Source organism: Pseudopipra pipra, chromosome 5 (genome assembly GCF_036250125.1).
Source record: "Pseudopipra pipra isolate bDixPip1 chromosome 5, bDixPip1.hap1, whole genome shotgun sequence".
Lineage (NCBI taxonomy): Eukaryota > Metazoa > Chordata > Aves > Passeriformes > Pipridae > Pseudopipra > Pseudopipra pipra.
Window position 1 is genome coordinate 6,461,555 of NC_087553.1, and position 22,475 is coordinate 6,484,029.

The 22,475-nt window shown below is 42.8% G+C and overlaps 1 protein-coding gene across 4 annotated transcripts in view; it reads left to right on the forward strand.

Annotated features, from left to right (window-relative positions):
• Positions 1-9,900, forward strand: part of LOC135414032 (fatty acyl-CoA reductase 1-like) — a 135,692-nt gene extending 125,792 nt beyond the window's left edge. For all 4 annotated transcript variants that reach the window (XM_064654277.1, XM_064654279.1, XM_064654278.1 and 1 more), the window contains exons 10-12: positions 1,950-2,079; positions 3,541-3,668; positions 4,678-9,900. In XM_064654277.1, coding sequence (XP_064510347.1) covers positions 1,950-2,079; positions 3,541-3,668; positions 4,678-4,840 — 421 coding nt within the window. In that variant the 3' untranslated portion in view covers positions 4,841-9,900. The remainder of the gene's footprint in view (positions 1-1,949; positions 2,080-3,540; positions 3,669-4,677) is intronic.
• The last annotated feature ends 12,575 nt before the right edge of the window (positions 9,901-22,475 follow it).

Here is a 22,475-nt window from a genome sequence, read left to right on the forward strand (position 1 = left end):
TGCATTTCTGAAGTGTAACTTTTTAAGGCTATAGTGACAGCTGATATTTGCTTTATTCCTCTCAGTTCCTCCACAGTGGAGACACACTGTTGATTCTCTTGTCAATTTTTCTGGCATATTCCACTAGTCCTAAAATCTTTAAAGCTATTCATGGCTTTTGGGACGCCAGTTTGAGGGGCAACTTCAGATCTTTGCAATCTAGCCATATATTATGCTTCCCAAGTTCCTAAAAGGTACTGAAATATTCTCAAAGCTTTGCCCCATAGTACTTGCCTACATATGCACAATCAGGAAGATTCATCTGAAATAATTTTAGAGTAGTTTAGATAAACTGCATTCAATCAATGTGCACATAGTTGTTGAGAATGAAGGTTCCTTTAATCTGATGGTGTGCTTTGCTTCTGAAGTGAAAGCCACTTTGAGTAGGAGTGCCTGTGTAAGGTTGTAGAGCTCTTTCAGATGGCTTTGGGAAGGCTGCACAGTTCTCCTCTGAACTGATGGACTCACTGTGTCTGTCTCTGCTGCTCGGTGCTGATCGCCGTGGCAGCGCCGTCTGCGTGGGGACAGCCCAGCCTGGCACCGTCAGCTCCCAGACTGCTGCCTTGTATTTGTCACAGCAACCGTGCTACCCTCTGGGCAGCTCAAAATTCTTCATGAAAACAGCTCTGTTTTCCACAGAAATCAGCCTTTTAGTGCTTTCTCTTGCCCTTATCCAGTCTGAGAGGACAGGGTGTTCTCTCAAAACTGACCAAGCGCTGTACATCACACCTCAGAACAACTGCCTGAGGCCTTTTGTACTTGTGACCATTGGGAAAACTGTAAGATAATCCTGCAAGGGAGGACAGCATTACCGCCATCCCTTTCTATATATAACATTAGTATAATAAGAAAAGGCCAAGACACATGAGAAACCTACATTTCCAGAGTCCTTGAAGCAAGACAAGAAAGACATGGCCCTGTTGGAGTGGGTCCAGAGCAGGGCCATAAAGATGATCAGAGGGCTGGAGCACCTTTCCTATGAGGACAGGTTGAGAGAGCCAGGACTTTTCAGCCTGGACAAGAGAAGGCTCCAGGGAGACCTTCTAGCAGGTTTTCAGTACTTAAAGGGGACTGACAGGAAAGATGTGGAGGGACTCTTTATCATGGAGCATAATCATAGGATGAGGGGGAACAGTTTTAAACTGAAAGAAAGTAGATTTAGATAACTGTTTGGAAGTTTTTTACTGTGATGGGGGTATGATACTGGAATGTATTGCCCAGAGAAGCTGGGGCTGCCCCATCCCTGGAAGTGTTCAAGGCCAGGTTGGATGGGGCTCTGAGCAACCTGGTCTGGTGGACGGTGTCCCTGCCCATGGCAGGGGGTTGGAACGAGATGATCTTTAGGGTCCCTTCCAACCCAAACCATTCTGTGATTCTCTAATTGTATCTGAAAACTGAAGTTGAGCAGTGGACTTCTGAGCTTGTCCATACTGCAGATGTAGTCACCTCTGTACTGGAGCTAACTCCAAAAATCAGAGCCTTGCTTCAGCAGACAACTCAGGCTTGGGAGCAGAAGAGAATTTGTGCAGAAGCATCCATCTTGGGAGGCAAGAAATACACCTTTGTGGTTTTGCAATCTGCTATGCAGGCTTCATCCTGGTCCAGATGGGCTCTTCACTCCACATGTGGTACAGGAGGTAGATGAGGCTTCCAACCCCTGTTTAGGAAAACACGTGTTTGCACCTATGTTCAAACCATCAATAAAAGCTGGGCAGCATTTGGCTCTAGACCTCAGCTGGAGCAGTTCAGCTTTGCTGAGCCCATTCTCAGCATAGTGAGCAGCAGTGCAGTGCTCCTGAGGAACTGCAGTGGTTATTCATCTGGACTGGTGAAAACACCAACAGAACCAAGCGACAGCTCTGCATCGGGTCAGACGTCCTGTTCACCTCTGACCTCCTCCTCTGTTTCAGAATGATGAAAATTATCAATCGACTGCACAAGTCTATGACACTCCTGCAGTATTTCTCCACCCAGTCCTGGAATTGGTCTTCAGATAATATGAATATGTTAATGAATCACCTTAACACAGAAGACAAAAAGGTAAGTGTGTCCTGGATACGGATTGCTAATCTCCAGTTCTGTTCATCTGCAGCAATTATTTTTGGTGTATTTTTGAGCTTTTGAATGACATCCAGATGACTGGAATTTACTTCAACCTGAAATAATTTATTTCCTCCTTGTTCTATTAAATAACTTATCAAGAACTTTTCATTTATTACAGGAAAATGTTTTCTCCTGAAGTGTGTTACTCTTTCTTGTGAGACAGGTTAATCACTGCAGTCTTTCCCGTTAACATGGCAGCTGTGGTGGGTGATCTAGATGGAAATTACTTGAAAGATTTTGACATTTTCATCCATATTGGTTTTAAACAGCACTGTATAGGGCAATTTAGTTAACACAGTGTATTACCTTGAACAATATGAAAAAAGTTCCTGTTTTATTCAAGTCCCCAAAGAGCAATTAATTTGCAGCATGTCAAGCTCTGTTGTAGTCTTTACATGTTTGAAATACTACTCCTTAAGAGTGGGATTGTAATTGGAAGAGTAGATTTGTGATAAGCCTGAAGCACTTTTGATCAGCATCTCCTTGCAAACAGGTACTTAGGTATTCACATCAGCTGGTCTCACTCACTCACATCATGAAATTCTTGCACAGACTCCCAGCAGTAGAATCCAGAGTTTTCTTTCCTAGTCTGCAGAGGGAGTGCATGAAGCAAATTCTGATTTCTCAGGGCAGTGGCACTGCTCTGGCTGCAGCAGGTGTAGAGGGAACCTAAATAGTAGGAAAGGAAGCTAGTTGTGCTTGGGAGCATTGGAACTAGATGATCTTTAAGGTCCTTTCCAACCCATGCCATTCTGTGATTCTATGAAAACCTCTTCCTCTTTACAAAGCCTTTCTTTGCTCTAACAAAAAAACAACTGCATGAGAGCTTGCTAACAATTTGTCCAGGAAAAGCATCTGAAATTGAGCTCTGCAATGAGATTTTTTTTAATACCAAACACCAGTGACCCATTACCTCGACTTCTGTTGATTTAGCTGCCAAAAGAGAATGCAGCACAGCAGAAAGTAACACTGATGCCGAGGCACCTCTTGACTCAGTGTCCACTTAATTTATTTACACATAATTCTAGTGACACATAAAAACTACATGGAGGTTTTCATATTGAGTGGAATGCCATTTTTCTTCCATGATTTTCGTGTGTGTTATGTGTGCGTACAGATACATGTATTTATAGAACAAATTGCCAACTGAAAGATAAACATCTTTATTTTCTGCCAGCTAACACCACATTTCTGTTTGCTTTGCCCAAATTCCCATGTGAGTAAGACATGGATCGACAGCTGTGGAATACAGTGCTCACATCTTCTTGGAAACTTGGTGACTTTGAGAATTTGAGGGAGAAGGCCTTGTCAGGAGCAGAGGTCAATGAAGAATTGATGCTTAAAGCGAACTAGTTTTGAACTGCGGTGTTTAACTTTTGCTCTGTCTTTAAATCCCAGTTGTACAACTTCGATGTTCGTCAGCTGCACTGGTCAGAATACATTGAGAGCTACTGCATAGGGGCTAAGAAGTACTTGCTAAATGAGGACATGGCTGGAATTCCAGCAGCAAAGCAGCATTTACGGAAGTAAGTCTTACCCAGTGACAAGGACAAGACCTCCTGGCTACCTCGAATGGCATTTGAGGAAAATTATTCTAGTTACGTTGCAATAATTATTACTACTGAATAGTGTGGAGATAAAGAGCTTATTTCTTACGGCAGCAGTTTGCCAGTATTTCCAAACATAGAATAATAGAATAGTTTGCCATAGCAAGGAATCACAAACAAGTTCATAATTCAGTGGTGATTTTCAGAAGATTTATAAGAACCTCAGTAACAGCCTAGTAACTGCCTCATAGCCCAAATAGGCAGTGTGGTACAGAGCAGTGATAAAGTTTACCTTAAAAAAAAAAAAGACTCTTACAAAAATTGAACCAGTCTCAAGGTCTTTAGGTATGAAGCTTTTTTCCCTTGGTTAAGCACTGGGAAAGTGAGACTTGGGGAACTGCAGAAACTTCTTTCGTTGACAGAAAGAGGACAAAATTATTAGCATCTTAAAAACTCAATGATTCCATTGAAATAGATGCTGTAAACTGCTCCCCCTCCCAAAAAACAATCCCAGTAATGCAAAAGTGAAGACCATTGATGATTATATATTGAGTAATTTCATAACACTAATGCCAAGATTTCACCCAAATAAGAGAACCTTATTCACCAGCTCCTGTGAGGGTCTTCTAGCCTGACACCAATCCTGCAAAGTGAAAACCAGATAATCTAACAACCAAAGCAGAAAGTATTGGACATAGACTGTCATAAGGAAAAACCTCCCAATAGGGCTTTGTTCTGTGACAGAACACAGAACAAGAGAGAACTCCAGTACAGGTGGTTCCACCATCCCATTAACTATTCCCTAACTTCAGCACAGTCCTTGGCGAGATGGCAGGGACATCTTTGGCACAGTGTCTTCACTAAAACAGGAAAGATCAGAAGTTGTGAATAGGATTTCTTACAAAGTTACCTGTAGGAAACGATGCAAGCTGGCAAGCTTCCTGTTGCTTCTGTCTTTCTCCCTGAGGTGCCTCTTTCTCTTCCCCAGGCTGAGGAACATCCGGTACGCCTTCAACACCACCCTCCTCGTCATCATCTGGCGCATCTTCATCGCCAGGTCACAGATGGCTCGGAACATCTGGTACTTTGTGGTGAGCCTCTGCTACAAGTTCCTCTCCTACTTCAGGGCATCCAGCACCCTCCGGCACTGAAGCCACCCATCAGCAACCAGCCCCTTCCAGAAGGACCTCCATCTCCTTGGATCAGCAACTATGGGCATCGGGGTCTGACAGTAGCAGAAAATTCCACTCCCTCCAACAGCAGCTGGCATTTGTTGTGCACTGTTATATGTTCACCTTTTTAATTTAACTAATGCTTTAATACATGGTGGTCTTTCTTCCATAGGACCAGGCCAATTTTTAAAGCCATAACTGAAGCTTTAGGAACAGGTCAAGCTGGAACCCTTCATCTAGAGTCTGATGTGCGAGAGTAAGGATTAACCAAAGTCATTGTCTTCCCATGTACTACTACCTAGGCTATCTTAATTCCATCTTCTTCCTCAAAAGAGGCAAATTTAAAGCATAGAACCTTGGCAGAAAAGGATGCCATCAGAGAAGACCCAGCCAAGGAAATTATCCTGTAAGAGGTCTTCCTAAAGATGCCGTTCCTTCATTCTCGTTCAGTGAAATGGTACCTTATCGAAAAAACAAGATTTCACTTTTCAGTTTTTCAAAACTTGGAGGGGGGAGAAGATGAGTTACACTGGGCCAGTGAACACACAGAATAGTTTTCAGATCTTGTCTTATATTGCTACTGAGGACTGATGCTTTCAAGCCATAACTGAAGACACACATAGAATTCATGCACCTGTGTTAACTCTACTCAGTCACAAGCTGCTTTCTTACAGAGAGGTCTTTCTTTCTCTCTGGTTAAGGTTTCAGTCTATTAAAAAATCCTGGTCTTGCATTTATCACATTTGCTCAGAACAGTTTTGGAGCCTTGAAAAACGCTGTATTAACTCTGAGGACAAAGAGGAGGCTTCTTAAAAGGCTGAAGAAGAATTCAGAAACTCTTTATTGTTTTTGAGGAATAGGTCTTTCTTCCCCCTGGATTTGTCTGCAGAAAACCTCTCTCCCTGTAACTCAAAACCAGCCTGACAGTGTGCTTCACGCTTTCATTACAGCCAAATCACTTTGCAATTGGTCACTTCCACTGGCAAAGAAAGTGGAAAGACACACATGGAGGAAACACCATCAGGCCAGTTCTGCTGCCGCTGTTGTCAGCAGGCATTAAAAAGTCTGAAACTTGGGTTTTTTGAGAGTAAGTCCACTGTTGGACTCAGTGATCTTAAAGGTCCAGACTAAACAACCCTGTTATTCTGTGACTTCTCTGTAAAAGCAGCCCTGCCCTGTGAAGTTGAACCCAAGAACCTTCCTAACGCTCGTGGCTATTGGAGATACTTGTTTCACACAGTGAAGTAGGAATTCCTGTGGGGGCAGAGAGAGAGCTTTCTTCAAAGTACCGGGTGCAACAACAGCCTTAGTGCAACAGCAACAAATCTGTCCTGCTGTCAGATTTTCAGAGCCAAATCTAATACTGAGGTATTTTGTATTTGGCTAACACTGAATAAGCACTCTAAGATCAGACTTCAAAGCAGCTAGTTTTTGAAACTTGAGTCTTGTGTCGTGCTGGCTGTCTGAAAAAGTAATGTTACATCACAACAAAGTGACACAGTTGCTCTTTTGCTAGCTGGGAATAGCAGAGTATTTACAAAGTTGGCATTCTTCAAAAATTATACTTGTTTTTGGCAGTGAAGGCAAGAGCAAGTTATGATGACAGTATATTTATATCTTAGGCCTTCAAGCTAGTTCAGAAGTCTTTCTAAAGATGCAAGGAATTTATCTTCCCCAGAGGTCTACCTTCCAGCAATTCCCAAAGGATGTCTGCAGCAGAAACATGGTGTCCAGAATGGCAGGGCTCTGGCATTGCCTACCACAGACCTTTGTGTTTTTCACATATTACTTCTGATCCATGATTAATTAGATCAAGCACCCAGTTTACAAAGGTGCAGATTTCTTAAGCTCTTGCCTTGAAAATGTACTTCCAAAAGGAAACTGGTGCTGTTTTTTAGCTGTGTGTTTTCTAGCTTCAAAAAGCTGGCAGGACATGCTGTGCAAGGTGTCACTGCCTGGGAAACCTGGAGCTGTGGGTTCAGGTGCTGGGGACCAGACATTTCATGTCCAGTGCTGCCACAGAAGTGTCAGTGAAGGTTAGTGGCATTATACTTTGCTACCCTGGTGGGGCTAAGGCAGGTTGCTGTAGGGATTCCTCCAGAAAGGCTGAATTCCCTCGAGTACATAATCGAGTCATCAGGCATCTTGCAGTCTCCTTATCTGAAAGGGTAAAAACACAAAGCAAACCAAAACTGTAGATGACTTTGAAACAAACTTCCATTCAAAAATTAGGAAATAAATTTTAACTTGTATCCTAAGTGTCTTTTTAGGAGTGCTTGCCTTATGTTCAAAGAGAAGCAAGTCTTATGACAGACAAAAACTTGGGTGTCAGAGAAAAGTCAAAGGTGCAAACCTTGCTACACCGACATCAGTCAGCTCTGTTAAGAGTAAAGTGTCCTACCTTCCTTTCCCCTTCCCTGGTCATTCCATGCATTCCTCACAATATGCCTGTAGGCATTCACAGCTGCTTGCTGTATTGTCCCAGCAAGTCTCAGGTGTATCTTTGCTCACCTGAGCATATCCGGACATATCACTCAGAACAGCGGTGGTGTGATATTTTAGGGCTCTTCAGCATTTTGCTGAGGGTAACAGCCACAGCAAAACTACTGCTCAGCCCTGAAGAAACAGCAGGAGCTGCTTGGACTGTTGGAAAAACATAGCTGTTGCAGATGGTGTTTGCTCTTGTGGAGACCTTTCACAGCCCACACAGCACTGCCAGCAGCTGGCTCCAGAGCTCTGGCCTTGCCTGGGGCGGATCAAGCTGTTAGCTTGTCTAACACAGACATAACACGCAGGGAAACTTGAATCTCTAATCCACTTTCTTGTGGCTTGAGATGTTTTCAGGTGATTTGAACCACAGAAGTATTTCAGAAAACCTCAGTGGAGGGGCTGACGTGCGGTGATGGCCTCCGGGTGCCAGTCGTGACTGTCATCACAGAGAGCTGGGCCCAGCACAAGAACTTGTTCTCACCTCAAGCAGTGATTTTACCTTTGATGGTTTACTTTGTGCTCCTCAGTGGATTTGTGTGTGTGCTCTGAGGAAACCCAAGTCTTGGGGAAATACCTAAAAGAAAACACCGAGTGACAGACACTTCTTTCCTTCTCTATTCTCTTGCTCTTTCACGTACACTCACAAGCTTTTGACAAAAGAAAAGCCAAATGCAGCTGCTACTGAGTTAAATCAGAGATCTGTGGTGACAAATTATTGCAAAAAACTTAGGACTGGATATTGCTCATGGCTGAAGGCTGGAGCTTTTAATACCTGATACCTGTGAGTGGGTCTCAAGCCTTGTTTGTTTTTCCACTGGTAGCATGGTCAGTGCTATGGGGAGGAGAGAGGAACTAGGAGGAGCATTGCTAGGCACAGAGCATCCAGCTCAACAAGGCAAGGGACACTTGAGAGATCAGAGAACTGTGAGCTGCCAAACTCAGAGGACTCTCCCCCAAGGAGTGGGGAAGAAAGAGATCTATCAGCATTTTGACACCAGTTCAGTTTCTTGTGATAGAACATCCGAACTAAAAGGCTCCTCTGTCCTTTGCCCAGCTGCCTACAGGCAGCATAAAGAACAATGCTGGCAGTCAGAAAAGAAAATACCGGCCACAAGGCAGTAGGATGGGATGATTTGCTTGTACCCCCTGAACTTGCAGTGATTTCAGCCTCTCACAGTGGGAGAAGCCTGCGCAAATAACACAGAGCACTGCAGAACCTGATGTGCTCATGTTTTGTTAATGCTCTGCACACACACTGGTCTGTGGGCTACAGCTGGGAACTGCTGTGCCAGAGCAATGAAACACTGAATATCATTTCACTGTCAAACAGCAATGGGCAGAACCTTGCAATTAACAAGTATCTTTTTAATTACATTGCGATCACAAAAATCCCCCCACAACAAATCCCTAAAATTAATCCACACTTAAACTGCCTTTTGACTGACAACCAAAATTCCAGCATGTCTCTTACCAAATAATAAAATTCCTCACCCCTCCACACTCCTTTTTTCCAATAACTTTGTTAAGAAAATACAGTTCTTTCTTGGTAGAGATGTGGGGTAACAGACATACTGGTATATTACGGATTGTTGGCCCATTTCCCACCTCCTCAAGAAATTTGTTCTTTTGTATTTTCTAAGATAACATCATTATATATGCCTGTGTGTATAGCTGCATCTTTCAGCACCAGACAACATACAGAGATGGAAAAACTCGTGGAGCTCATACTGAAGTGCCAGGCTGTGCTTGTTTGGTGTGCACTGTTCCACTTCAGTTGCAGACAAAGTGATTAAAACATAATCCAGTTTCCAGTGTAAACGAAACTGGACCTGTAGTACTTTTAACCAATTCATTGCCATGAATAAGCAACTGGGAAAAGAGGGAGGGGGGGGGCATCCTTTTGGTTGTAAATAAGCTACAGCTTCATGGTCAAAAGCATGCTGTTGCTCTTCCAGCGTTGACGTCCTACCGCTGAAAGCAAGGATGAACTTTTAGTACAATTGGATCCTTTATTCTAGCACAGAGTAAACAACATACTGTACATTCCCCAGAAGCCAAGTGGTGAATATCCCATTACATGGTGCTAAATATCAGTATAAAAGTGGTACAGACTTGCTTAATAGAATTTAAATCCAAAAAATAAAGCATATTTGGGGAATAATTAAAGATGAACTATCCCACTTTTCTCTATTGCTTAAAAGCCAACTATGAAATGAGTTGTTTTTTTCAGATTAGCAAAAAACCACTTAAAACAGGTTTCTTGTCCTTACAAAATCTTGGCAGACCCCAGTTTATAGTAAAATATGTACTCTCCCACTGTCCAAAGTTTCTACGGTTCTATCTGCTATTTCTGTTCTCTTGTTAGCTATGAGACAACTTACTGTTAAAAATCTTAATTACAAAGTTTCTAATGTTAAGCCGTAATCTTTTGAGCTCTCAAATCAGATAAAATGATGAAATCACAAATTATGTGAACCTCAGCCATAAAATTGTTAATATGATGTTTATGTTATTTGAAACATTTAATAAAACAAAATATTTTAAAACTATGGTCACTTCACGTTGGTTAAACTGCTGAAGGTCTTTGCAGTTGAGCAGAGGCTGCATCTGCAGCACATTTGTTCACATCTGTCGGTAGAACAGCAGCCCCACCTAGAGGCAGCTGCACCACAAGCAAGGAGAGGGGAAACCCCAGATTTTAAAAGCTGTGACAGCGAGACTTTAACCTGGTGTGACCTGGAAAGGCCCATCCCTGATGAGTGTCCTGCGAGAGTGATTAAGACATGTCTGCAACAAAGACAAACTGAGAGTAACCCAACCAACGTCCTTGAACAACACACCTTTTGTACCCGAGTCTACACCCCAAATTGTTAGTTTTAGAAGGTAAAGACTAATTTACACTTGGTGTTAACACATAATGCTCTTTCGGCGTAAAGAGCTTTTTAAGTCCAGAGAAATATGGTCTGATTTTATTTCATAGACTCATAGAATGGGCTGAGTTGGAAGGGACCTTAAAGATCATCTCATTCCAATCCTCTGCCATGGGCAGGGACACCTCCCACTAGCCCAGGTTGCTCAGAGCCCCATCCAACCTGGCCTTGAACACTTCCAGGGATGGGGCAGCCACAGCTTCTCTGGGCAACCTGTGCCAGGGCCTCACCATCCTCACAGGAAAGAATTTCTTCCCAATATCCAGTCTAAACCTACTCTAAGCCAGTTGGAAGCCATTCCCCCTTGTCCTTTCACTCTAGACCTTTGGAAATAAATCTTGTAAAAATCAGGACTCCACTGAAGTTTTTGCAGAGGCAAGTGGGGGGGTGGGGGGGGTGGGTGGGAAATAACCCTGGTTTATATGTGTTTCCAAGAAGTGTACACAATAATGCTTCAGGCTGTTGGGTAAACTCCTACTCTAGCAATTCTCAGGATTGCCTAGAACATCCTGACTCTCTGGCAAACACTTCCAGGTACTTCAGACCATGCCCCCGAGGCCATTCAGAAGCAGTGGCACAGTAAGATAATGAAATCACCTTGACTAATGAGAAAGTTGTTTGCTGGGTTATTTTACAGTTAGAACAGTTTATGCCTTTTCCAGGTACGAAAAAATAAATCCAAGTTGCTGAAATAAAATCTTCACAGTTGATAAGTTCAATAGCCAGAAATCACTGGCTGTCCAAAGCCATCTCAAGCTCTGAGTTCAGGCACTGTCAGTGTACCTGCTGACAAAGATAAAGGCACATGGCTCGGAAGTCTGGTTGGTCAAAATCTTTGGCATTTACAGATCTATGGATGAACATTTGAGTGCACACAGACATACATACACAAAATTTTGGAAGACAGGTTCAAACGCCTTTCAAAAATGTCTGTTGTTACAATCCGAGCGGGGAACAAGAGGTAACAGGTGAGGATGGACTAGTATTTTTCAGTTTCTGTCTAGCACTATTTAAGAGGAAAAGCATTTCATTATCATAAATTTTTTTTTAAATTAAAATTTTTTTAAACTTATGAATTTGTTACTTTTTGAAACAATTGTTTATCAAAAAGCAAACTATGAAATATTTTCATCTTGTATTACTGATAAATAAGTTTTTGTCAAGAATCAGAAATCATTTTACCAACTGCTTTCCATAAATCATATTTGTTATAATAAGTTTTTCATCTTTGACTAATCTCACCAAATCACAAATACATTTTCCTTTAAATTCCTCCAAAGTAAATTTGGTTTAATTGAAAAACTAAGATCTTGATAAAAGCAAAACAAGGAACAACTGGACCAACTCTGAAAAAAAAAGCCTGAAGATTGAGGTGGTGTTTAGCAAATATGACTAATTCTGAGGGGAAGTCTTTCCTGCCATGTAAACAATCCTGCAAGCAGCCTGTTACTCATCATCAGTTGGCCAATTTCTCCTAAATACTGGGGCAGAAGTGGTCTTGTGGAATGTACAGCACAAAGAATTCTGGAAAATACAGATAGCAACCTCTTTTCAACCTGTGTTTGCCTCTGTGTGTATATATAAACATACATACACACACCTATGTGTTTATACTCCATTGCTGCAGGCAAGGGAACTTCACTCACATCACCACAAGGGCCAAATCTACACCATTAATTCCTCAAAGGCACCTCTTTGCCAACACACCCAGTTTGTACTTGTTCTGTTGTCCCCAACCCCAACAATACTGCTGCTACTCCAACTTCATGGGTTTTGCCTACTTCTGGAAGTCATGCAGCTCCCAAATTTCCTCTCTCCTCATAATCTGTTCTTTCCCCACCCCACACACATCTCTCAGAATGTTTTGATTGGGATTCCTCTATGGTAAGAACATCTTCTGTATCAGAGATGAGGAGGGGAGGGAGGAGGGTCCAGAGAGGCCCTGGGGTGTTTGTGGGCCAAGATTAGCAGGAAACTGGCTCGTCACAGCTTCACTGTGAGCAGAGAAGAAGGAGGGCTGAGCCTGGTGTTTCTCAGTCTCCACAATTGCCACTTGACAGTCCACAGTTGTTTACAGAATCATAAAATCATGGAATGGTTTGGGTTGGAAGGGACCTTAAAGATCATCCAGTTCCAACCCTCTGCCATGGGCAGGGACACTTCCCACTAGACCAGGTTGCTCCAAGCCCCATCCAACCTGGCCTTGAACACTTCCAGGGATGGGGCAGCCACAACTGATATAAAAGTAGGGACAAGGAGAGAAAGAAGAGGGGAGCTGCCCCAGTTTGCACCAAAGGACTCCAGCTAAAAGGAGTGACTGTCTCAACCTTTGCATGAGCTTCCTGCAACTGCTACGGCCACCACAACCTCATTCCAGCCTTGTCTGACAAAACTGAGGATAGCAAACAAAATCTGGCCCATGCTGTCCAGATTAGACAGAAATATTTTTTCATTCTTTTTTCCCAAGTTCACAGCACCCTTTGTGGCATTTGGTATTGACTTTGTACTGATGCTCTTCCATCAGAACAGCATTTTGCCAGGCTTGCTCTAGCCTGTGTAAGATTTACACTACGTGTCCTAGTGCAATAAGAAAAGAGAAGGATGTTGAGGGCTTTCGTTTGTTGGTTGTTTTTAGAGAACAGACACAGGATAAGCCCTTTCAGCCCTAGTAGTTTCAAACATTAAGGATAGAGATCACACCTCATGATGTTGGTTTTCTGTAAAGCAGGAGCAGATAATGTCTAGTAATCATCTCTCACTTCCTTGCAATATAGCAGACTTTAATGACAGGAAAAGACACCTTTCCTTAATGAAAATTATTTCAAATCCTGAAACCCAGGGCATACATCAAAGACATAATTTTCATTTTGTTAGCAAATCTTTTCTTAAAATACCATTTTCCGTTTTTATATGTAAATGTGATCTTCAGGGAGGAAAAAAAAATCAATTTTCCATTAAGATGCATCAATGAATTAAAGCCATCAGCAAGAAAGTTCAAATTCTTTCTGAAGAACAGACTTAAAGGTCAACCTGCAGACTTTAAACCTTTTCTTCTGACATTCTGATTGTACAGTATTATCAAGCCAAATAATCAATTAAATAAACTAGGGAAATTGCATTACTATTCATTTTTTAAAGGAAGCAAAAATAGGGAGGAGGAAAATGATGTAATGTAGGACAAGCAATCTTTAGTTGATCCACCACAGGTTAGGTGATAGAATAAGCACCAGGTCTCAAGGGAAGGGATCCCAGCTGATCCTCAGTTTTCCCCATCTCTCTCAGCTAAGGACAACCAGAAGTTACTGGTGTTCCTTAAGAACTGACCCAACAGGTCCCACTTCATAACTGCCTGGATCAGGATTATTTGACTCTGAACTGTGCTGTGGCACAGTGATAAATTAGATTTCTGGACTCCAGAACTCACAGCCCACCTATGGAATGGGATACCACAGCAAAGGAAGCTGAATTAACCCATATCCCATCCAGAGCTGAGATGGGCACACATTCATCCACTTCTCTTGCCAGAAGTGCCCTGATGATACAATTCCTGCAGCTCCCTGCATTGCAATCTCAGAGGTGACTTGCTCCTCCAGGGAAAGAGCACAGGCTACACTGCCAACCACGTGAGCTTCACCCAACCCAGATGCAAAAGCCACATCTGCTGCAAGAGTGAAATATAATTCATTGGACTGAATGTGTGTATAAACTGACTAGAGAAACCAGTGCTGGTGAAAATGCCAGCAAAAATAGCAAAAATGTTTGTAGAAAGAGGTTGTACCTGTATTTAGATCAGTAAACAGGCAAGATTTGAGGCACAGAAAGACGAATGTTTTGCTAATTATATGCAGGTTCTTCATCACTGTTTCTGACAGTATTTGCTGTTCTGAAAAGCCCCCAAAAGAACAAGCAAGTACCCCAGTGCCTCTGCCACTTATATTTTGACAAAAGTAATAGTGTGACACAATCTTGTAGAGAAAGGAAGGTGGATTTAAATGTACCTTCCTCTTTGCCTCAGGCTTTTAAAAGTGGAGGCATCTTGGAACTTGAGGACCTAAAGAAAAATTTACAATTATAGACAGTAAAAACTAGAGTTTGTAATTGTAGAGTAATAGATAAAATCTGGCTACTTGGAAGTGTGAACAGCAGTAACTTATCCAACAATGACTACGTTTATGCACCGCCGAGCTCAAGGGGAAGTTGAGTTAGTCCTGTCTTCACAATCCATGATTATCGATCATTTTAGCACATTTTGTTACTCCCCTCCCAGCAGAGGCTGATGTGACAATTGGTCTTGGAAAAGAAAAATGTCAGTTGCCTGTGGAGGTCTCTAGAGAGTCTGCTACCTCTTAACAGCTCTGGGGAAACCTTGTTGATAAATAAAGGGCTGCTACATAGGATATGCAAAAAAAAAAAAAAAAGAAACTACTAAGAAAGACTAAGTTAGCAAGGGAAAATTCAGCAGTGAACAGACTAGTAAGGCTCAAGTGAGGCTCAAGTCAGGGATTTGACACTCTGCAGGTCAGGAGAACAATTACACTGAAGCTGGGCCAAATATGATAAATTAGAAAGTAAAGAGAAATCAACCAATTTTTCATCTGCTCTAGTGAAAGAAGGCAGATATACACAGCCATAATACTTGTGACTCACAGTTCCTTTTATCATTAAAGTCAAGTAACACAAATTGACTTCATGCCAGTTTATGACCCCAGCCAGATCTGTGACTTGTGAGAAGGTGTCCTAAAAAAAACCCTTGAAGGTCTGGGGTTTGCAGTGATAAGTAATGACTAGTGTGGGAAGCCACCCACCCACAGCACCTCCACACACAGTTTATCTGCTGATGCTTCACATGAGCCGCCCCAAGTCTGGCAGATGGGTAAGCAAAGCTCTGCTCCCACACAGGTTAATTAGGAAAGCACAGTCCCCATGGCCACCCCACTGTGTGATTCTGGCCATACCACCTAGTGCTAAAAGAGCCCTCAACCCCCTGGCAGGACATCCTAGTCTTGGCTTGGCACAGCACTAACCCAAATATAATGCTTTCAAATGAAAGACAACTCAATTTATAAGCAAGCCAGAGGACAAGACAATTTGTACTTTTGTGCATAATTGTGTCGCAAACACATCTGAACAACTCCTCCCAGAACTGCTGGGGAACTTGGATGTGTTACTCCATCCAAGCTGACTGAGGGAAGGAAAGGGAGACAGAAAACGTGATTCTCCTTCAGGCCCAGATTCCTTTATACCCTGCAGTACCACTAAGAGGGAGCAGAAAAAGGGGCATCCTCCAGACCCCTGGCTCTACCCCTGGAGCCCCTCCAGCCCTCACCCTCTTTGACTTTCTAGAGTCTTAGAAAGCCAGCTGCCCACCTCAGCAGCAGGAATGAGGAACCTCCAGGGAGCTGTGCAGGATGTGCAACATGTTTTATTTGTGCCCCTACTCCCCATCAGCGAACTGTGATCTGGGAAGTAGCCAAGGTGCCATGTCCAAAATACCACAGTTCAGGGGTACAAAAGCACTCAAAGCTACTCATCACATTGCAAGAGTGACTTTCCACAGATGTGGCTGCATCCTCTGAGGGGGAGCTCCTCAGACAAGCCTCACAAGCCAGCTTGAGGGCCTAGCAGACATCCACATGGAGAAGTAACCAGATAGGCAGCAGCAGCACTACAGAAAATTACATCTATTTGTATCTAGTTCGACAAGTTGGTCAAATATCTGCTTCTGGGTCACCTGAGACACACAGTCACAGTATTCTGCCCTGAAAAATACATTCTAATCTTGCACTGGTTTTGTATTTGTTGGGTTTTTGATTTAGAATTTTAATTACATTGCCATGGAAAAAGACATCAGAGGCTTAAAACTGTTCCTTTGCTGTAAGGGAAGAATTTGTTAGTGTTTTGTAAATCCAGTCATATTTTTACACTGTGAGAACTAACAAACGCTGATGAAACTGAGTTTTGTGATACAAGCTGATCCATGCTGCAATGCCACCTGCAAAAGGATTTTGTGTCCCGTTTATCTACCACTCCACTGATCTTCATAGCAAAGCTTGTGACAGTATGTTGAAAATAAGATGAAAGCTAAGCAAAGCAGTTACCTTCAGGTTATCCTGACTCACCAAACACTGTAATCACCTTTCCTGGCTTTTTTTCCCCCTCCTTCCACCACACTCACTTTCCAGCTTGGTCACACACTCTCAGTGAGCCACTGCAAGGTCTCCTTACCTCGGCTCCCCTCCTGGGGCTGTGCAGCTCATTACTTCCACCTCAGCACCGAGCCTGAGCACCTCTGTACTGAATTATCTCCAAGGTCTTCAGGGCATTCTTCCCAATTCATCAAGGTCATTCCAAATGCTAATCATACCCTCTGATGTTTCAGCTCTCGCTGCCAGCCTGATGTCATCTACAGCACTGAAAAGAACACACCGTACTCAACATTTGGATCATGAATTAAACTCCCAGGGAATGCCAGATCCTCTCCCTTCCCCACATCACTCCTTTTTTCCCTCATCCTCCCCATCTTACCCTCATGTCCATCATGGGGAAGCTGCTCCTGACAGCCAACACAAACCCTTGCTCTTCCACAGGAGAGGATGGTGCCCTCCAAAGCCACTCGTGGGTGCAAGCAGCCTCCACACTTCTGGTGATGGATCCCTTCCTAACTTTTAACCACACAATGGGAAGGAGAAGGAGGTCAAACCAAGAGAGAAAAACAGTGGTAAGGGAAGTTGGGTCTGTCTCTGGGGAAATAAAGTGGGATGCAGCAGAGAACTGTGAGAGTGGCCTGAGTCACTGTGCTGGTTTTGGCTGGGGTGCAGTTCATTTCCTTCACAGTGGATACTATGGGGCTGTGTTTTAGATTTGTGCTGAACACAGAGGTGATCATATAGAGATGTTTTTGTTTTTGCTGAGCAGGGCTTACACAGAGCCAGGATGCTTTTTGTACTGCCACACGGGCAAGGAAGTTGGGGGTGCATGGGAGGTTGGAAGGAGACACAGCTGGGAGAGGTGACCCCACCTGACCAAAGGGATATTCCAGACCATATGGCACCGTGTATATAAAGTGGGGGTAAGAAGAAGGAAAGGGAGGAGTTTGGAGTGATGGTGTTCATCTTCCCATGTCACTGTTAGGCGTGATGGAGCTCTGCTCTCCCAGAGATGGCTGAGCACCTGCCTGCCCAAGGGAAGCAGTGAATCAGCTCCTTGTTTTGCTTTCCTTGTGTGCATGGCTTTTCCTTTCCCTATTAAACTGCCTTTATCTCAACCCAGGAGTTTTCTGGCTTTAAATCTTTAAACCTTCCAATTCTCTCCCCAACCCACTGGTGGGGGAGTGAGGGAGCGGCTGTGAGTGCCTTGGCTGCTGGGGTGACACCAGGACAGTCATGTTATGGGGTGTAGATCACACTGAACCCAGGAGATGGGACATTCAGCTTCAGCCCCTCCACCATGGGGCTCTCTGAGCCTCATGATCCAGCTGTGGGTGGTGCTGGAGATGAGCAGGTGCAGTGGTGGAAGAGGACACTGTGGGCAGTACTGGAGGAGGTGGGGAAACTTTTCTCTTCTGAGGAAAGGGGGAGGTTGAGGAAGCCCTCCCAGATCCATCTGCAGCCACAACACAAAGGGATATGCAGATGGACATACACTGACTGCCAGGTTCAGGTCACCAGAGGGAAAAGCCAGCAGAGAGAAGAAACAGGAAGGCACAGAAAATGAAGGGGCACAACCAACAGCTACACAGCATCTGAGGATTTCTCCCACCTTTATAAGGACCTGACCCCAAGAATGACCCCTAAAAACCCACAGGAGGGTTTCTCCCTCCCCAGTCAGCCCCAGCCCGTGCCAGACCTCTGCTCTGCTCACCCTGCTCCACCTGGTGATCCCCACCTGGCAGAGCTGCTCGGGAAGCATGTGGCACATCTTCTCCATGCAGAGAGCAGGGAGCACAGCACTCACTTCCCTAGGAAACATCCCCTCAGGGAGAGACTGCTGTACCCACCACGCACGGGCCCTCCGTTTGTGGAGCTCTATACAGTCACTTATAGCCATCCCAGGGAAAAAACCTAGGTTGTTCCATGTCCATGGAAGGTAAGAGTCAAAAAATGTGCTTAAGTGGCACAGAAATAAGGTCAAAACCTTTCCCAACTATGTGTTTTGAATCATGTCTAAAATGTACTTTTTTTTTCCTTCAGTTTCCTAAAATATATGTGCATTTGAGTTAAGGAACTCATACAAAACATGGTAGGACTCAAACATTAGAGGATTATTTTTTATTTCAGTAATTGACAATTTATCCTTCAGAAGCCAAATTTTAGCAGGAAAAAAATCCTTTTGTCAAAAATTATTTCCAACATTCAGGTTTTATTACAAGCTTCCCATTTTCTAAAATAAATTCATAATGCATAACCAGGGGTTAACTAACCCTCCCACATCAAATCAAAATACTGCATTTCCAGTAATTTACATTTATATTGTAAGCATTTCTGGTCTCCTGTTTGTATTATTTTGGTAAATAAAAGAGAGAAAAACACTTTAGATGTAGTCCTTTTACTCTATCTATCACCCTCTTCTATGTTGTTGCTTGTCTTATGGTGATCCAGTACCTCCCTCAGCAGTGTCATTATTGAAATAAAGTAATATGTTAGTACAATGTTTGAGTGATCAAAATGCCTTCTCACCAGAGAGCCTGAAAATCAATATATCACACTGTGCTTGGTTCCATAGTGCATGGAGCCCAGAACTTCCCAGATGGAACACTGGCTGCAATCTTAACTGCTCTGGAATTCTGCTGGCAGAGGTGGAGATGGACACAGCAAAACCGAACCCCAAAGCAGGATTTCCAAACTGTCAAAGACTAAAGGCTCTGGGAGAAGAACACTTATTGATAAGGCAGTGGATTGTCACTCTGTATTCTCCTTCAATCTCTTTGATCCAAGTCGATTTACCCAGTTTGTGGCTTAACATCAAGGGAAGAAGGATACAGACAAACAAATTAACAAAGAAAAGGGCGTAAAATGTATCCAAGTGACAACACGCTTAGCTGTAGGTTGGTAGCCTAATGCTGCAACACACATGAAAGAGTAAATAATGGAAGTTCAGGTCCACCAGGTAAATGAAAAGAACTGTAGAATTATCAGCCAAACATTTAGTAGGTACAATACCACTAGTAAAACACATTTTATCAGAAATAACTCCACATGTTTTGTCCAAATTTAGTACAGCTTTTCATTGTTTTAATTTATTCAAATAAGAACTTCAGCATTAAGGTGAGATTAATATTTCTAGAAAGAATATTTTTTTTTAAATATTTTTACTAGGCTTCATTAGCATGAGTTCTGACTCAAATAACGTGAAAGAAAGCAAAATAATTAACTTGGTCTAATATCTATTACCTTCAAACTAGCTTCTATTAGCACTTCTTCTAAGCAAGATACTGTTTAGCCCTAGAAAGCAGTACAAAATCAGTCAATGAGCAACAGGAAATAGCAAATATGTTTTGGTATGCAAAACAAGAATTATCTGCTGGTAAGTCGTTTGTTACAGCTCGTTCTGTTACAGCATTTGGCATTTTATTTGGAAGTGCTACGTTATGTGATAAATAAGGATCTGAAGCACTGAAAGTTTTACAAAACTAAACATATATATCATCTTTACTTATTTCTTTCTTATTACTTTATGTCTGCATGTGTGCCATTATAACATGAGACAATTAATTACACCTTTATCCCCAAGTAACAGTGGAATTCCCTTCAGCACACCGATTTTGGCAACCTAAACCTTTTCTGTTTTTATATATGGCACAACTGCAAGAATTTTATACGTTAATTACTTTCTATAATATCATTTAGCCTGCAGCATTCCAAATTAAAAATCACATTTCCTTGGCAGAAATTACCCTTCTAACCCCATATTCCTCTGGTAAAACTTATGGAAACTGTAAGATCACTCTTACTTCAGTCACCACTATAAAAATAACATCAAAGTCATGTGCCTTGGATCCTTTTTTTACATAAGGAATTTTGTGTATAATGGATGCTTTTCCTGCCTTAAGTGTCCATGTATATACAGTTGCACTATTATTTTTCCATTAATTTAATTCATGTGCCTAGTACTGTAAAAATTACATTTAATTCATCTCATATATAAAAGAATCACTTCCCTCACACAGAAAAAAAATTAACTTTGTTACAACATAAATAATATTTACCTGTTCCTCCAGGCAAAGAGAACAGGTTAGATGATTCATCTATGAAGTCCAAAGTTTCTCCTCCAGATCAACAAGAGGGAACAATCATTAAAGCCCTGGCCATAGCAAAACTGGAAGCAGATGTTCCTTACCTGGACACTTATTCCACACATTCACTGACACAAATTCAGAGTCATAGAGGTAAGTTATAGAAGAAAAACAAATGAGCAAACTAATAAATCCCCACAAAAAGTATTCCAAAGAACTAAGTTTTTTAAACAGTATAATTTAGAAACGTTAATTTTTGCCTGGAAAAATAAGAATGACGTAATAAAAATATTGCAGAAAAATAAAGCAATAATTTAATGCTATAAAGAAATCAGGGCGGGGGGGGTGGGGTGTGGAAATCAGCCTGAACATAGAAATTCTTTTAAGATGACAATAAACAGCAGTGGGTGGTGAACCCAGGATTGATCCTTGCCCATATATCAGTGATGTGAAGGTGCAAGGAAAACACAGTCCTTTGTTACCTGCACGTAAATAAGAACTTGAGGTCACTTGCAGAAGAACACTGCTCCAGGGCAAGGCCCACCCCTTATTCTCTAATCACTAACAAAAAGCTGAATTATAGAGTAAATGGATGTACCTAATTTATCATCCTCCCCTGGGCAGAAAATTTGCAATGTTTTACTTCTTCTCAGAACATGCTGAGGTCTCTTGCTCTGCTGCTGCCCCACGTCTGCTGGGCTGATGAAGCACATCAGAAGTAAAGGACAGAGTTCAGCAATCCTGGGGACCACCCAACATCATTATTTATTTTAGAGACTGAATTAAGCACAAAGGAAGACGCTGTAAATGTCATTTCAGGAATGAACTCGCTGTACACAACCTTCTGCCATCAGATCTCAGTGAAGGATGGGATAGGATTTCACTCCCAAGGAAAGGCAGTGCCACTGTGCCACCAGCAGGGATTCACAGGAAAAGCAAGGAAGAAAAGCAGGAGGCATGGAGGTGTTCCAAACACGGTGGTTCAGCGCTTCAGACACCACAGAGTGAGGAGATTGTGCTACTACTTGTTCACTCTTTTCAGTAACTACAAAATTTTTCTAGAGAACTTTGGCATTTTCCAGATGGGCCCTGGCTGAGCAGGGATGTCGGATTGGCAGCTCCAGGTCTAAATTGCAGCACATCTGCAAACCACCCTGTAGTGACATCCAAGACACTAGACTTGAAGGGAAGCAGAGGAAGTGCAGTGCATGAATTTCCAGGTCTCCTCTTCAAGAATCCACACCCCAGAGGTTACTTAACCCCCACAGCAACTCGTGTGGAGGGTAAACCCTCCACAACCATCTCTTCTGGCTCTTCTGACATACACAAGACAGTGGCTGCTGCTGTCATTTTCTGCTGCCAGTGGTCAGCAAAGGGGTTTCATGTGGAGCTCGCTGCAGGTTTTGTCTCAAAGATGATCTTGGTACCCGGCTTCCTCCACCAGACAGTAAATGCTGGTCAGATCAAATCTCTTAGATAAGCTGTCCTGAATTAAGCAGCTGCTTTCCCCAGCTTGTGCCATTGCTGTGTAGCAGAGACAGGACACCTGCATCTTCTTATCCTCCTCCAGAAATGCTTATCGTGATGGATGGGAGATGAGGGAGGGCAGCGGGAGCATTTCCACGCTCTGCCCTGTTCCAGTTGTCTGAATGACTCCTGACTTTCCCAGGGAAGTAGAAAGGGGTCGGTCTAGTTTATTCACTGGCAAACACTTCAGGGCACGGAAAAGACCTGGAAGAAAAACAGCCCAGACTGTGAACATGGCCCTGCACTGAGAATGTTGCCTGAGAAGCCCAAAGTTCAGGATGCTGAACCTGGACTGCACAGTTTAACTGTCAAGAAACCCAACTTGCTTGTTATGATCATTAGTGTAAGAAGTCCCTCACAAAGAAGACTCTTCCTACACACCAGGACATCATGGTTTTTCTCAGCTTCTTGATTACTGGAGAAATTAGAACAGCAG